This window comes from Tyto alba, unplaced genomic scaffold (assembly GCF_018691265.1).
Source record: "Tyto alba isolate M040663 unplaced genomic scaffold, T.alba_DEE_v4.0 Super-Scaffold_30, whole genome shotgun sequence".
Taxonomy (NCBI): domain Eukaryota; kingdom Metazoa; phylum Chordata; class Aves; order Strigiformes; family Tytonidae; genus Tyto; species Tyto alba.
This window is the reverse complement of record NW_024881305.1, coordinates 5,332,441-5,347,070: the sequence shown is the minus strand read 5'-3', so window position 1 is coordinate 5,347,070 and position 14,630 is coordinate 5,332,441. Positions and strand designations below refer to the sequence as shown.

Below are 14,630 nucleotides of genomic sequence, written 5' to 3'. Positions count from 1 at the left end.
AAATCTCAAAATTCAGAACTATTCCACTCAATCACACCTGGGTGTGTGGCTGAAAAGTCTGTTTACATGGTGTATTAAATAGGGGCTGCCGAAGAAGTGGCTCAGCCATAACTCTTGAAAGCACACGTACGTGGTGCTAGGATCTGCAAAGGGTGGTAGGCTGCAGTGCCCAACCTGGTGACCTGAACAGAAGATGAACACAAAAGAGAAATCATCATATATACATAACGGCAACAGTTCTAAAAATCCCCAGATGCACAGGTTCAGCAGCAAAACAAATTTGTGATTTCAACTCATGGATCTAAAAATACAAAGACAGTTCTACAAATACCTTCTTTCTAGACAAGCACTGCATGTGCAGAGTTAACAAGAAAGCTTTCAACAGTTGAGAGAAATGCCAGTTCTGTTTCAAATCATCACCAAAAGCATCACACTTCTTTCTAGCCCCCAAATTACAGCCGCTGACCCAGCCACGGCTACTTTTGTAATCTTTCACACAGAGAAGGTCTGTACCACTCCTAAGAGTTTACCAGGATTAAAAACTGCTGACCATCACTCAAGGTGCTCAGATGATATACCAACAAGGATGTGATTTGTATGCAGCATTTAAGGCATTTTTAAGCAGCATTTAAGGCAAAAGACCACAATCAGATCAAATACACTATCAGTCATTCAACAGAGAGAGGAAAAAGGAACTTCCCTGAAATTTATCAACAATTTTGGGGAGGTTAGAAAGGAAGTTTTAAACATTATAGTAGCCTGAATCTGATGGCAGCCAGGAGGCTTGTCTGAAGTTCTTCTTATCAGGCATCTTCTCTTAGCTCAAGATCCACTCGGCTAAATAACCACACAGCCACCTCTGTGCTGTGCTTGTTCCTGCTATAAATTACCTCATCTATTTTTCATATTCCCAGCGCTTTTCGGACTGTGCTGCAAGATCTGCAAGAGATGCATTTTAACCTTTGCTAGAGACTACTCAAGGACAGAAGTGGCTTGTGAACCCTCTCTGTGTAAAAAATTTCAGTATTAAATGTCTGTAGCCCAAACCATGAAGCTATTTATTGAAGCTTTATACAAACTAATTAAATATAAGGCTCTCATGGGACATGAGGAGAAAGAAAAGAAGAATTAAGAGATAAATCACTGGCTTTTATTTCCTCAGCAAATGTATACTCCAGTTTAATACATTAAACCAAAGAAACACTCTGACAGTTCTTGGTCAGGCATAGATAGGCAGCATCCAAATCTCACACGGAACACACTGCACAGCATAAATTAATTATCCCTGCTTTACCGCAACTTGCACAAAGGAATTGGGAGAGACAATCCAGACAAGGGGATGAGCTTGAGATATCAAAGGCTCCATATGGAGACCACAGAATCTCACTTTCCAGCTTCACAGAACTCATAATCTTTGTGAGCACATGGTACAGAAACGTATCAAAGCAGCACTTCCCTCCCCTGCTGACCCCATGTCATCTTGTCAGGAGAACTCCTACCGCATGACACGCAGCCATTTCAGAGTTTCCTCAAAGACAGAAGCACTCTCAACAAGACTCACAAGAGCCCACTCAGACCAGCAGCCTCTCCCCTCCTCGCCAACAGCATGAACCATTCAAGTGCAGGTAGAACAGCCAAGTAACCAAACAACACAGACTTTGCTTGCATCATCTAAAGGCAAAAGTCTCAAGGTCAATGTAGCTGTTGAGGAAAGTCACCCTCTCTGGACACCTCTGCAGGGCAATTCCCTTCTGCAGAAGACAGTGAGAACGTCCAGATACTAGAGGCCATGGGATCACTGGATAATTCAGGTTGGGAGGGAGCTCAGGAGGTCATCTGGTCCAACCTCCAGCGGTCAGCTATAAGGTCAGACCAAGTACCTCAAGGCTGTATCCCACCTGGTTCCAGCAACCTCCAAGGATGGATGCACTGCACCAGTACCTACAGACTGCAAAACTTGTCCTCAACCACACTGCCCAAGTAATTAGGAAGAAGCACATCACTCCTTCCCTGCACAAGAAGTTTTATGTGTAAGATAGTCTTCATCCTCAGAAATTCATTTCATCCTAAAGTTGATTTCTGCATGCACAAACCACGAGAAAAGCTAGCTCCAACACAAAAGAGGCAAAGAACCGACTCTTGGAAGAAGACAACAAATACCTGTAACTCACAGTAACAGGAGAACAAAAAGTTTCACTGATCAACACCCTGTTGCCCTTACACACCCTTTACAAGAAAAATTACCAACCTCATTCAACAACAGAAGATCAAAAATTTTGCATAACAGTGATCTAGTAACCATAACCAAACTATTCTTTAAATAGTTTTTGATTAACAACTTAAGACTACTACATTTTTAAAACAAAGCTCAACCATTCTACTGACAACAATTTAAAGTGCTTAAGTATGTGTTTGTGGATTAATGGTTTTAAATGAAGCCTCTAAATGCAGTTTCCAACACACAACCGGAGTGAAGCACAGGAAAAAAATGCAGTAAGTTTCTATATGCCAGTAAAAAATATCAGAGTTTTCTCATCTGAGAAACAGATGATACCTTACAATTCATGTAGCACGCCAACACCTGATTCATCTCACTCCCACAGCGGCTGCTTCATGGCATCGTTTCACAACACAAGAGAAGAGACACCCAACAACTCCTATCTACACCGTTCCCACAGTTAAAGTCAGAATTCGATCAGGACACCAAAATTTTTAAGTAAGGACCGTGGTATGTCTAAGGATTAGGCAGTACCACATTTTTGGATTTAAGTGTGTCTTTACTACCATCTCACCTTCCCGCTGTGGTAGAGACCTGCACATCTCTGGAATCAGAGAGGCAAGAGGTCGCGTCCCTCATGGGAGCTTCCCCTTAGAGCCGATCACTGTCCAACGCAGAACCAAGGTGTCTATGAAACGTAAAGCAAGTTTCGTGAAATTTTAAGAGGAGCATATAACTTCAAAGTCTCCCCCCAAACTTGATACCTAAAATCAGATCCCCATTGTCAAAGCAGCCTGTGAAAGGTTGAAGCCAGGTGGAGAAGGGAAGCTCTCCCCTGTACTTTAAACCAAATGAGGTGACGGGGGAGAGGATTGTTACTGTGCTGCCATGTGTGGTTTTGAGCTGTTTGGCCCATTTACACCTCCCTCTCAAGGGAAGAGCAGGAGATGGATTTGCACCTCCCATGGCTGCCACTTCTGAAGTCCCTGCGCAGGGAAAGCTGAACTGTGAGAGGGATGAATATCCCAAGACAAACTCCTAGATGCCCTCACACTAATTCAGGAAGGAAACCCCCTTTCCCCAGATCCTCGGGATCCATTTACACAGTTCCGGTCTTCCCAACCTCACATATTTAAGATAAAAACATTTGATAAAGCAAAAAGCAAAAATTCTATATGCCACTACAACAGTTCACTTTTGGGACCACATTTACAGGCTACTTGACAGGTCTCTGAATAAGAGATGAACTTAAGAGATGAACTGAGTTTTGGCAGTAATGCTGCCTGTACCCGGGGATGGCTTATTTCCATTTTACCCATCTCGTTGGTCTCTTTTCTGAAAGATAAAGAGAAAGATTTCTTTTCTTCTCTAATGAATGAAAAAACTGAGAGGTGAGAAGATGTGCTTTACCAATTCTAAAGCCTTGTTTCTGATTACTGAAACCAACTCACAAATATTGTGACTACAAGCTTGTAGCTACCACACACAGATGGGGTAAATAATGAAAGAATGTGTAAGCCTCTAATTTTACACTGACTTCAATTCCCATTTCCAAAGACAGCTAGAAAAAAGGAATAGAAACTAAACTAGTGAAAAAGAAACATGCCCTTCTCCATTTCTAAGAACCCAACAATTTAAATAATAATAATAATCAAAATAAACCCCTACCCAGCTTTATATTTGCTCAAGTAAACATTTTTAACATAAATGTCAAAACTCCTTCTAGGTACAGAGTACCAGGGTCAGTGTAGGACATGCATCTATACTGGGTTTGTGTGTAGGACAATATGTTCCAATGATTTGCAACCAGTGAGCAGCCTCCCCAGTAGGAAAAATAACTACATAATTGCAAAATCAATATTTTAATTGTCAGTTTTAATCTAGGTTTCCTACTCAGATTTAAATCACATTTTTTTAAATCACAGTGATTTAACTCAATCAACCCTGCCCGAAGGCCATCTTTCCTGCATGCTATGAGCATACCAAGCAAGTTTTAACCAATTAGATAAATCACTAAATCTCATAACTTCCCAACAGCAATATCAAGCCATACACAAGCCATAATTATTTTTTTAAATATGCGTTATATTGAAAACTTTGCAAAAATAAGAATCTAAGTAGACATTTCACCATCTTTTTTTTTTTTCACCTAGGGCACATGATAGCCTGAAACCCAGCCAACTGAATTCTGCAGAAGACTTGCACGATCACTGCAAATATGCCTCTGACTCTTCATTGCTGTCCTTATGATGACAGGAGTAACACTGATGCATTAGTTGTTTTCATTTATATATGCAAGCTTATATATATTTGTATACACACACACTGCTACCTTAAGGTGTTGCACTCCAGAGCACAGTAAGAAAAAACAGACAGTAATATTATGGACTCACCAAGAGCAAAATCCTGAATAATGGAACTTTCTAGCACAAACAGCTTTACAGGGACCCTCAGCACAGTCTCCGTTACTACCAGTGGAAATATGCTCTTGTGACACTCTACAGATTTCTGAAAGATTCCCATGATAGGAGAGGGATTAAAAAGCAATTAACTGGGTCTCATATTACAAAAGCAAAGCCATATTTTAGAACAGCAGACCGAAAAATAAGATCTCTCGGAACTCAAAGATTTGTTATATTCTATAAAAAAACCCCTTACCACTGTACCTTAAAATGGCAATACCATAGTAGGAACCTACCCCATGGAGATGAGAAAAAGCACTGCAAACCCGATCCAGCATTGTATTATGAAAAAGCCCTGCAAATTCCAGGCAATCTGCAAATGATTTCCCCATTCCCCACCCAAACATCTCCTGCAAACTCCTACAATTGCAAGTCAGGAATGTAATAGCAAAAGAGAAGAAAATAAAACCATTCCTACCTTTAACTTGCGTGTCATATTCAGCTATGATCTCCTTATCCTTTTTGAATTTTGCTGGCGACGTCATGTTTTCTTTTCCAAAAAGATTAACCTCAAAACAGATCCACCAGAACACAAGATATAAATGCAATTTCGCTCCTCTCAATGCGATGTCTTGATTTTCCGCTGTCCTCCCCCCACAAAAAGGGAAAAAAAAAAAAAAAAAATCAGTCCATGGAGAGAGGGTGTGAGACGGAGCACAGCAGCAGCAAAATGCAGATGTTAAGAGATCAGTAGATGGAAGAGGCAGCAGTTTTGTCTCCCTGCACCAAAACCTTTAGCAGCAGCATCAGACTAGCGAGATCCTGCAGCCCCCAAAGGCTCTTCCTGATTGCTAACGTTAATAGCACAGCCAGGGAGTGGAAGTCCTTCCGCACAACATGTTTTGTGTGGGTTTGGTTTGCCTTTTCTTTTTTTTTTTTTAAATGGGCTCAGAGATGATGCAAATCAAATCCCAAACGAGAGCAGAAACAGAGGACAAGAAGCCTTTTTCTTTGGTTTGCTTGCCTGCAAATGCAAAAAAAAAATATATATATATATATACATACATATATATTTTTAGAAAATTACAGCTTGCAACCAGCAGTCACAAGATACGCAGCCAAAATTTGTGACTGAACGAAAAGCTGCCCTGACATTGCAAATTGTCCTTTAAGCAGCAGCATGAGGCTAGAGATGCAGACCGGCCAGGTAACCACGGGAAAACGCCTCCCCGGCAGCCAGCCCCACGCGGGGGAGAAGGGGCTCAGTGGGAAAGCGGGGTCCCCGGGGGAGCGAGGGGAACCAGGCTGCGCAGGGAGAAAGCGCTTCTCCAAATGAGCAGCGATGCGGGGGGGGGGGGGAAGATCAGCACCGAGCCCGGCCGAGCTGCAGCATCTTCCGTGGAAAACTGCAGCCCAGCCCGCGATCCCACCGGCGGCGGGGGCCGGGGACGAGCCCAGGCTCCCCGGCACACCGCACCCGTCCCCGCCCGCGCGGCTCCATCCGCAGCTTTTCCTTCGGCAGCTCTGCGGTTGGGGGTTTGGAGGCTATTTTAGTTTTCTGTGGGCTTTTTTTTTTTTTTTTTTTTTTTCCTCCGGCGGCCCCCCGCCCGGTGCACGGGTCAGAGCCGGCCCGCAGCCCGGCGCGTCCGAGGCAGACGGGAACCTGCCCGCAGGGGGACGGCGGGACACAACTTTTCTCCCTTTTTTTTTTTTTTTTAATTATTATCATTTTTTAATTGTCCCCCCCGCCCCGTTTTTCAGGGGAGGGAGGGGGCAAGACTGCAGCCCCCGCGGAAGATGCGCGTAAGGGAGGAAGAAATAAATAAACACGGCACCCGCCGGATCCGCATCCCGCCCGGGAAGAACAATGAGGGCGGCGGGGAGAGGAAGCGTGGGGGGGTCCCGGGGGGGCCGGGGCTGAGGGACGCGGCCCCGCGCCCCGCCTCAGGGCCGCGCTGGGGGGAGGCGGCGGGGCCGGGCGGCCGGGGCAGCCCGCGGCCCACCGGGCGGAGGAGGGGAGGGGGCCGGGCGGGGCGATTACCTGGGCGCTGCGGAGCCGCCTCCCCACCTCCCGCAGACCGGCGTCCTCCGGCCGCTGGCGCCCGCCGCCCGGTCCCCCTCACCGGCCCGCCGCCGCCCCGCCCCGCCGCGCGGCCCACCCAATCGGCGGAGAGCGCTGGGCGGGAGCGACGGACGCTGCAGCCAACCAGAGGGCTCCATCTCTCATCTGGGCCCACCCCCTCTTCCCGCCGCTAGGCCCCCGTAGCACCGCCCCGCCGGGAAGGGTGGGCGGGGCCTGGCGGCGCGCTGGAGCCTCCGCCCCAAGGACTGCGCAGGGGGCGGGGCGAGCCATGCGAATAGACTGCTGGATGGACCAATAGGAGCAAGGAGGGGCGTGCCCCTCCGCCAGCACCTAGGCGGCAGGGGTGGTGCCACCCGTTTCCTCCAATGGCCTGCAAAGAGCAGGGCCCCGCCCCTGCTTTCCGCTAATCAGAATTGGCGGGCGAGGCCTCCCGCGCCCAATGGGAGAATGAGGTCGGGAATTCAAACTGACAGGAGGGAGCGCGGCCGTTGGCGGCGGCCGGGACGGCCCGGCCCGGGGGAGCGGCGCGGCGGGGCCCGGCGGTGTCCGCCCGTCATGTCGGCCAGCAGCTGCACCTTCGAGGACCGGTGCGTGGCCGTGCTGTGCTGCCGCTTCTGCCAGCAGGTGCTGAGCTCGCGGGGGATGAAGGCCGTGCTGCTGGCGGACACCGACACCGACCTCTACTCCACCGACATCCCGCCCTCAGGGTAAGCGCCTCCCGGGGGAGGGGGGGGGTTCGGTTGGGCCCCTCAGGCCGCGGGGTCCCGCCAGCCGAGGCCTGTCAGCCGGCCGGCTCCCTGCATTTCGCTCTGGAAACCTGCTGTAGCCGGGAAAAGGGCCCCACCGCACACCAGTCCACCCCCGGCTCCCCCCCGGCAGCCCTGGGGAAGCCGCGGCAGGAGCAAGGCCGCCCCTTGCCTAGCAAATCGAAAGTCTAATTGGATCTATTCGTGGGGAAGACGTAGGCTCAGGAAGCCACGGGGAATTCCTCCGGCTCCTTCCTCCAGCAAAGATTAGAATTTGAAATAAATATCTGTAAACAGAACAAACCTGATCTCGCCCTGGTTCCAGAACGACTCTCCTCCAGGTCGGTTGCGTTTTGCTTTCCCACAACAATATTTAAATACTAAAGAAATCAGATTGCAAAATAACATGTTAATAAGAAAGTACGGGTTAAAAAGGAGATAAGAAATCAAAGCTTTGGGTTTAAATGTCCTAGCCTTTAAGCTATCATTCTGTAGTCTCAGCTGAGATTTGCCAGGAACTAGGGCTACATCTATAATCAGGTTTCTGACTGATTGTGCCACGCAGCCAGCAGCAGGGCCCGAGTGTGCAAGTGTTGGTAAGTACCAAGAGAAGCTATGCGTTCTGGTCTAATTTGAGAGGATTTACGATGCATTCGTGGAATGTCACACGGGTCTTTTTGTTTCCGTATGAGTATGGCTGGTAGCTGATAGGAAAATGGAATTGCAACACTGCAATGGTAACATCACTCTGTTGCAACTTCAGACCTGTGTTATCACAACATTACAGCTGTGATCATAGCCACATCTAAACTTCCGAATTTTTTACTTTCTTTCCATTTAGTACTGTTGATTTCATCGGAAGCTGCTATTTTACTGAAATCTGCAAATGCAAACTGAAGAACATCGCATGTTTAAAGTGGTAAGAATGCCATTCGGTGACACTAACACCTCCTCAGCACCACAGTCCTGCTTAACCTTCTCCTGCAGACTACTGCAGCGCAAGAGTTAAGGGATGAATGAACAGATTGCATACTCTATTTCAAATTTAATGCTGCTTGATAGAAACTCAGCCCACTACTTCTGGGCCTGGCTGCCAGTCTATTTCTATGCAAGTCCCAAGTGGAAATGCAACAACCTTGTCAGTAGTCTGAGTATATGGGAAAGCTTGCATGCCACCTGCCTGATTAAATATCTGTTTCAACACTGAGATAATTGTGTGAATAAGGCCGCAATAAGAAGTAGTTACTCATATTCTAATTAATAGAACATCCTGTTGGCAGATCTAGCTGTTGCTAGCAGATGGAACATGCTGTCACTAAAGTTCTTGGAGTCCTGTTATCTTCTTTATTAATGCCTGATATTTAAGAGTGAAAACAACATCTCTCAAATAGCTCACAGTCATTTGAGATGATCTTTTTGGCTTCATAATCAAGACTTTTCACCTTGTTCAGACTTAAATGGTGGTGGGTTGTGACAGGAACACCGTATTTTATTTTTTAGACAGAAGTAAAGAAACAGAAATATCTCACCAGAGCACATGATTGAGAAAGTAGAAAAATGGTTGTTCTAGGCTTCAACCTAGGAGTGCAGCTCAGGCTTTGATATTCTCAGTGTTGTTACTCCTACTACAGATATTCTCCCATGCACAGTGCTTCTGTACAGATGGATTTTATGTGCATGATGAACTTCTATATTGATTCCAAAGGAATCACTGGCCTTCCAAAAATAATAAAAAAAAAATAAAAAAAGATACACCACCATTTGTTGGTATGTAAACTAATCTGGATTACATGATTTAGTTTACTAAATGGTTCTCTATGCCAAATATTTAAAACTTAGATATTCTGTAACTCCTGACAGATGTTCCCTAAATATTTAAGATGCTTGTTTAACTATGTTCCCTTAACTTTATCAAAATAGGAGCATTACATAATGGTCTGGTACTGTGGCTATTTAACATTAGTTCAAACTGGGAAAGCCAACAACATCTATCTTTTCATCAGGCATTTGGGGTGCTCATTATGTCACTTGTTTTTCTAGTGGCAACGTTGTCGGTTATCATGTGATTTCTCCCTGCAAACCTTGCCTGCTGTCCTGTAATAATGGCCACTTCTGGATGTTTCATAGCCAAGCAGTCTTTGGCATCAACAGACTAGACCCTTCTGGTAAGGAACACATATGTTCCCTTCTCTTCCCTAAAATCTTAGGATTCTAAGTCCTCCTTCTAATGAGGCATCTCAATATAGTTAAAGCATATGGACGGAGCATAACATATGGAGGCATAAGGCAAGCGTTACTGTATTGCTAATCTAGCAAACTACTTTAGGGGAGGTAGTTGTAGCTACTTTGTGAATTAAAATTTCTAAGTGGAAATTTATCTTCATCAGAAAACTTAACCTACCTCTTTTGTGGTCAGAAGTCAGGATTTTCTGAAGCAATATTATATCTAAAAACAGCTACCAGCTGCTATTTATAGAGGTATGTATAGCTTTACTTTGCTATCAGGCAGCTGTCCAACGGACACTCTTTTTGGGTGAGTCATGTTGTCACTTTGACCCTATATAACCGAGTCCTCATTAGCTCAAGCTGAAGTTACAGCTCATGCTAGCTAGTTTCTTCTGCTAGGTGTTGTTTGGATGCCAAGTGTCGAGCATAATTTGCCTTGAGTCCTCAGGACTGCATAGCATTCTGACAAATCATTCCTCCTCCTTGCAGATGGGAGTAACTTATTGTCTAAACCTTTCAGCGTCACCTGTGTTTTAGATCAATGCATTTAAAAATAAATCAGCCATGAGAGGATTATCAATAGCTACATGTATTAGCTATATAAATACATCTGTGAGCAGGGACTTATTCTTTGAACTATGCTGTAAAAACAACACAAGATCACTTTGGAAGAAAAATAAGAAATAATCTAGATATATTTATCATGAATGTGACTTACCAGGTTTTGCAATGAAAATAGATAGTTGTGCAATTTAAAAAGAAGGTCACAATCCAAAAATACTTTTTTATTTTCCTCCTTCCCACCAGGTGTGAATGTATTGCTCTGGGGCAACTTGCCAGATTTGGAGGAAAGTACAGGTGAAGATACATCCTGCATCTCTGAGGAGGAGTACATCAGATAAATGTTATCTACAGTATACCACAGTATCTTCTCTAGAATCGTTTCATTGGTGTTTCATTTGGATTTTTTTTTTCTGCTGGCCTGTCAGAACTTAAACAATACAGGAAGCCAGGAAATCTGGAAAACAATCGTAAAAAAGGAAGGTATCATCTTTCTTTTTCACTGTAGCCTTCCCTAGCCTCTTGAATCTGCCTAGTGTGTATCTTCCGACCAGAGACATGCCCAGGTTAGAGCTGGAAATGCAGATGGAAGGTGCATTTACTGAGGCCTAGGTCTGTTTTGTTTTTTACATGTAAGTCTCAACAATTGATGATCCTTCTTAACTGTATTTTTAATTCTTTCCTAAAACAGTAGTCACAGAGCCAGGTCTTTCAGTTGCTGTAAATACAGCTTAAAAATCTTAAGAAATAGTTAACCTGGTTGGCGAAGTTTTGAAAAAACTCTGCTTTCATGGTCATGCAGACCATTGCCCAGAGCTTCTATTCCAAGTATACAGAGTTGCTGAATAAGTGGCTCAAAGTATTAGAGCTTTGGCTCTATGATCTGGCTCTCCTGCTTTAAGCACCTTGTTCTCTGGGCATCTGAGGCATGCCAGGATGCTCCTGAATGCGGACTGGGGAGCTACTTTACAGAGTCTTCCTATCTTCATCTTTCAGTACTTTTAGGATCATGTTTCTGTAGAGATCAAGTTCATCTTTCCCCTTTGATAAAACCTAAATACTTAATACAGTTACTTAATGTCTAATAGAACTTCAAGACTACCCTGGAGTTTCTCTTAAGGTCAGCAATAAAATCCATCCAATTTCATGTGCTATTTTTTTTCCCCTTACAGGGTAGGCATCCCTCCAAAACAACTCAGTGATCCGATTGGGTCTCTTTAGAGAAAGAAATCAGGTTAAATATTTGGTGTTCATGTCTAACCTTACATCCTGAGGCGTACAGACAATCTGGTTTCTGTAAGAAGTAATGAATTCAAAGCTCATTATCTGAGTCATTACAGCTATAGTATTTAACTTATGAACTAAATACTGTCCCCTTCAGCTAGTCACCTGAAGGATCACCTTTAGAAAATTCAAGGTACAATCATATAATAGAACAGAGTGCATCTTAAAATTTGGATTGATGCCAAATAAATCATTCTGCAGCCTCTGGTGATACTAGAAGAGGTGCAATGAAGGCAGATCTGAATTGTCTTAGTATTTTTACTGCATTTTATATACTTAACGGTACTACCTCTTCTGCATCATTTAAATGTATATTGGTATGTATATATATGTATGTGTGTGTATGTGTATGTCTTGTTTTGACCCCCTGTGTTATGTCTGCTCATTAAATAAAAGTTTTGGACTACATAGTCTTATGGGCTGTAATAAATATGGATGCATAGTTATCAAATAATCAAACCAATGAAATAACATCTTGTATTAAACTAGTTGAATAATTAGGTTCTTACTACTATGGTTTTGTTTTAGACATGCCCCAAAAAATCGCCTTATTTTTAGGTTGACAAACCTGCCACTTTCTCAGTCTTAAAGGTCAGTTTTCTCAGTTAACTCTTCTATAACACATCCCATTTTTTGCCAGTTTTCTACGCTGCCTGAATTTGATCATGTTGTGACTACAGTATTAATCTGGTAAGGTGACATCCCACACAAACATTTTTCCAAAAGCATTCATGAGCTAAAACTACATCTGCTTCATTCTTTTTAAGTAGCACAATAGTTCAAATAAAATTCCCGTAATATAATTCTGCTTTCTTGCAAGTTTAACATTTGCCATTTATAACCCTTACAATTCTGAGTCAAAGCTGTCAGTAGCAGAACTGACTAGAGCTATTCTCCTGCAGAGAAGACTATAATTTCTTTACATCAAGTCAATAATGCTGGTTTTGCTCCCTATCTGTTTGTACACATAGAACTGGAAGTTCTACTATGAACTACTTTAATTACACAGGCCTGTTTGAGCTAGTTGATCTCAACTAGGCATCAGCTTAAAATAAAAATGAGCCAACTTTTAAGTTCAGACCTTTTTTTTTTGACAATAAAGAAGTTGTAAGTATTATGTACAAGGTAAACAAGCATCATCTATTCCCCCAGCTGTCCTGAATGTTACCAAACAAACTAAGCATGTGTAAGGCTACTTTCTACCTGAAATTAAAAAGAGAACTGACTAAGCAGTTTGTGGTAAAGCCACTGCTCCTTATTCACAGGGCCCTAATGTTTTGGGTTAAGTTTCCAAGGATCACCCTGTGTAGGGAAATACTTTCCGGGTTGATAGATACATCTAACATTAAACAACTGGCACAAATACAGATCAATATTTCTAGAAACACTCCCAAGTACTTCACCCAAAGCTTCGTTTGAAATAAAACAGTTCAGGTCTCCATGGGGGTTTTTGTTTTCTCTGTACTCTCCAACATGCAACATACATTTGTTGTAGCACAAACTCGGAAATGTGGTGTAAATCATTTGGAAGGTGAAGGTTGCAAGGCATCTGGTATAATAATGCTGAACATTAAGACAGATAACTTCCAGAATGAATACTTCAGCAGGATTCAACTGCCTGATAGATCTATGGTCAGTCTGATGCAGAAAAAGCTGGGCAGCTCTTGTCATCTTTGGTAAGGATTTTACAGTGAAATTTTACATGATCTTTGCTGCACAGCCAAAGAAGTCAAAAGCAGAGCACAAGGCTGAAAAACAGGAACGGAGTCCTAAGGCCTTTCTCTTCTGCTCATTAAAGTACATAAGGCAAGTAATTAAAGAACTTTAGTGTCTCTAATCAGATCTGGTTTTATTCAGAAGGGACTGAAACACCAGGCAAAGGGTCTTAAATTTTAGACTCAAAATCAGTGCTTCCTCAAAGTTTCCAAAGTCTCCCGGCTCCAGCAGCACAGCTATCGGTGCAGCCGGCCCTAATGCCCTTGGCACTGCATCTGCCCCGGGGCGCGCGTCGGTCACACCACGTCCCCGGTCTGCTCCCAGCAGCTCTGCAGCTGGAAGATATTGTGTAATACAGACTTGTAGGCTCAGAGTCACAGACTTGTTTGGATGAAAACATTTGAAAGTAGAATTCCAAAAGCCACGGAGGATAAATAACGTTGATCGGATTTTTAAATCACGGGGACCTGTGCAATCATGCTGCCATTGATGGTCAACCATTTTCTTTCGTGCAGTGCATAATCTGCAGTGCACAATACTAGCTGCAGGGGTAGGAGACAATCATGGCAAGACAGTGATAAACTGATTCTCCTTCATATTAAATAAGACTTACTAGAAAAAGTACATTTAAATATTTTTCATTATTCCAGTACAGATTAATGCCTAATCATAATCTTACATTTATGTAACACTATTCATCCCAAAGTGCTTTACAATGACAAACAGTTGGGAATTCTTTTAACACTGAACTGCAGCCAACTCCAGGATGCAAAGCAGCTGCCAAGTAGACAGCATGCTGCAAGGACCATGGTAAGCATCATTCTGTAATGAAATTCAGTATGTGATCTCTATCAGTACAAACCGATATGGTGATTATTGAGGGAGGTTCAACTTAAAAGACACTCTCTTCTTATGCAGCCTGGAATGCAGTTCATCCACTTCGAGCCAGATGACAGATGGGTCACCTCTCCTAGGCCAGAACCTGGAGTCCCAGGGTTTGAATCTGAGAAAGCGTCCTATGATAAGAGACAGAAATTACAAAGCTATCTTTTCTGCGCTTTGCTCTGGCATGCAGGAGTTGGCATGCTTTTTAAAGTCAAGTAAAATGGTCATTTATTATAAATCACCCAATTACTTTGTCGTGAGAGGTCATTGTTACATACTTTATTACGTTTGCAGTCTGTGTGGTTTCTGAAAGCATACCCCAAGGAACAGTGCATATCCCGAGTAAACAGTCTTTGTGTGCTATTATTTGGATTAAGGGAGTGTCTACAGGCTAGTATAGTATAACAGCTACAGGCGCCTATTGTGCAAGAAACTGTACAAGCACAGCGACTTGTAGACTCCAAGAACTTGCACTGTAAACAAAGCAGCCAAGGGATGGTAAGGGAATG

General features: G+C 43.7%; 2 protein-coding genes across 3 annotated transcripts in view; one reads left to right on the top strand and one right to left on the bottom strand.

Moving 5' to 3' along the window:
• SRGAP2 (SLIT-ROBO Rho GTPase activating protein 2) overlaps positions 1 to 6,752 on the bottom strand; it is a 114,616-nt gene extending 107,864 nt beyond the window's left edge. For both annotated transcript variants that reach the window (XM_033009399.2, XM_033009401.2), the window contains exons 1-2: positions 6,662 to 6,752; positions 5,099 to 5,644 (exon numbers count right to left, since the gene is read on the bottom strand). In XM_033009399.2, the coding sequence (XP_032865290.1) occupies positions 5,099 to 5,165 (67 nt within the window). In that variant the 5' untranslated portion in view covers positions 5,166 to 5,644; positions 6,662 to 6,752. The remainder of the gene's footprint in view (positions 1 to 5,098; positions 5,645 to 6,661) is intronic.
• A 411-nt stretch (positions 6,753 to 7,163) lies between these two features.
• Positions 7,164 to 11,950, top strand: FAM72A (family with sequence similarity 72 member A). Its single transcript, XM_033009496.2, has 4 exons — positions 7,164 to 7,410; positions 8,291 to 8,368; positions 9,490 to 9,614; positions 10,483 to 11,950. Exons 1-4 carry the CDS (start codon positions 7,259 to 7,261, stop codon positions 10,575 to 10,577), a joined length of 450 nt encoding a protein of 149 aa, XP_032865387.2. The 5' UTR covers positions 7,164 to 7,258; the 3' UTR covers positions 10,578 to 11,950.
• Positions 11,951 to 14,630: the final 2,680 nt, after the last annotated feature.

What these genes read in the sequence shown, in the direction of transcription:
- FAM72A (XM_033009496.2), top strand. Translation starts at nt 7,259, where the DNA reads ATGTCGGCCAGCAGCTGCACCTTCGAGGACCGGTGCGTGGCCGTGCTG. An exon ending in AACATCGCATGTTTAAAGTG is followed by an intron (nt 8,369 to 9,489) that starts GTAAGAATGCCA and finishes TTGTTTTTCTAG; the next exon opens with TGGCAACGTTGTCGGTTATC. An exon ending in CAACAGACTAGACCCTTCTG is followed by an intron (nt 9,615 to 10,482) that starts GTAAGGAACACA and finishes CCTTCCCACCAG; the next exon opens with GTGTGAATGTATTGCTCTGG.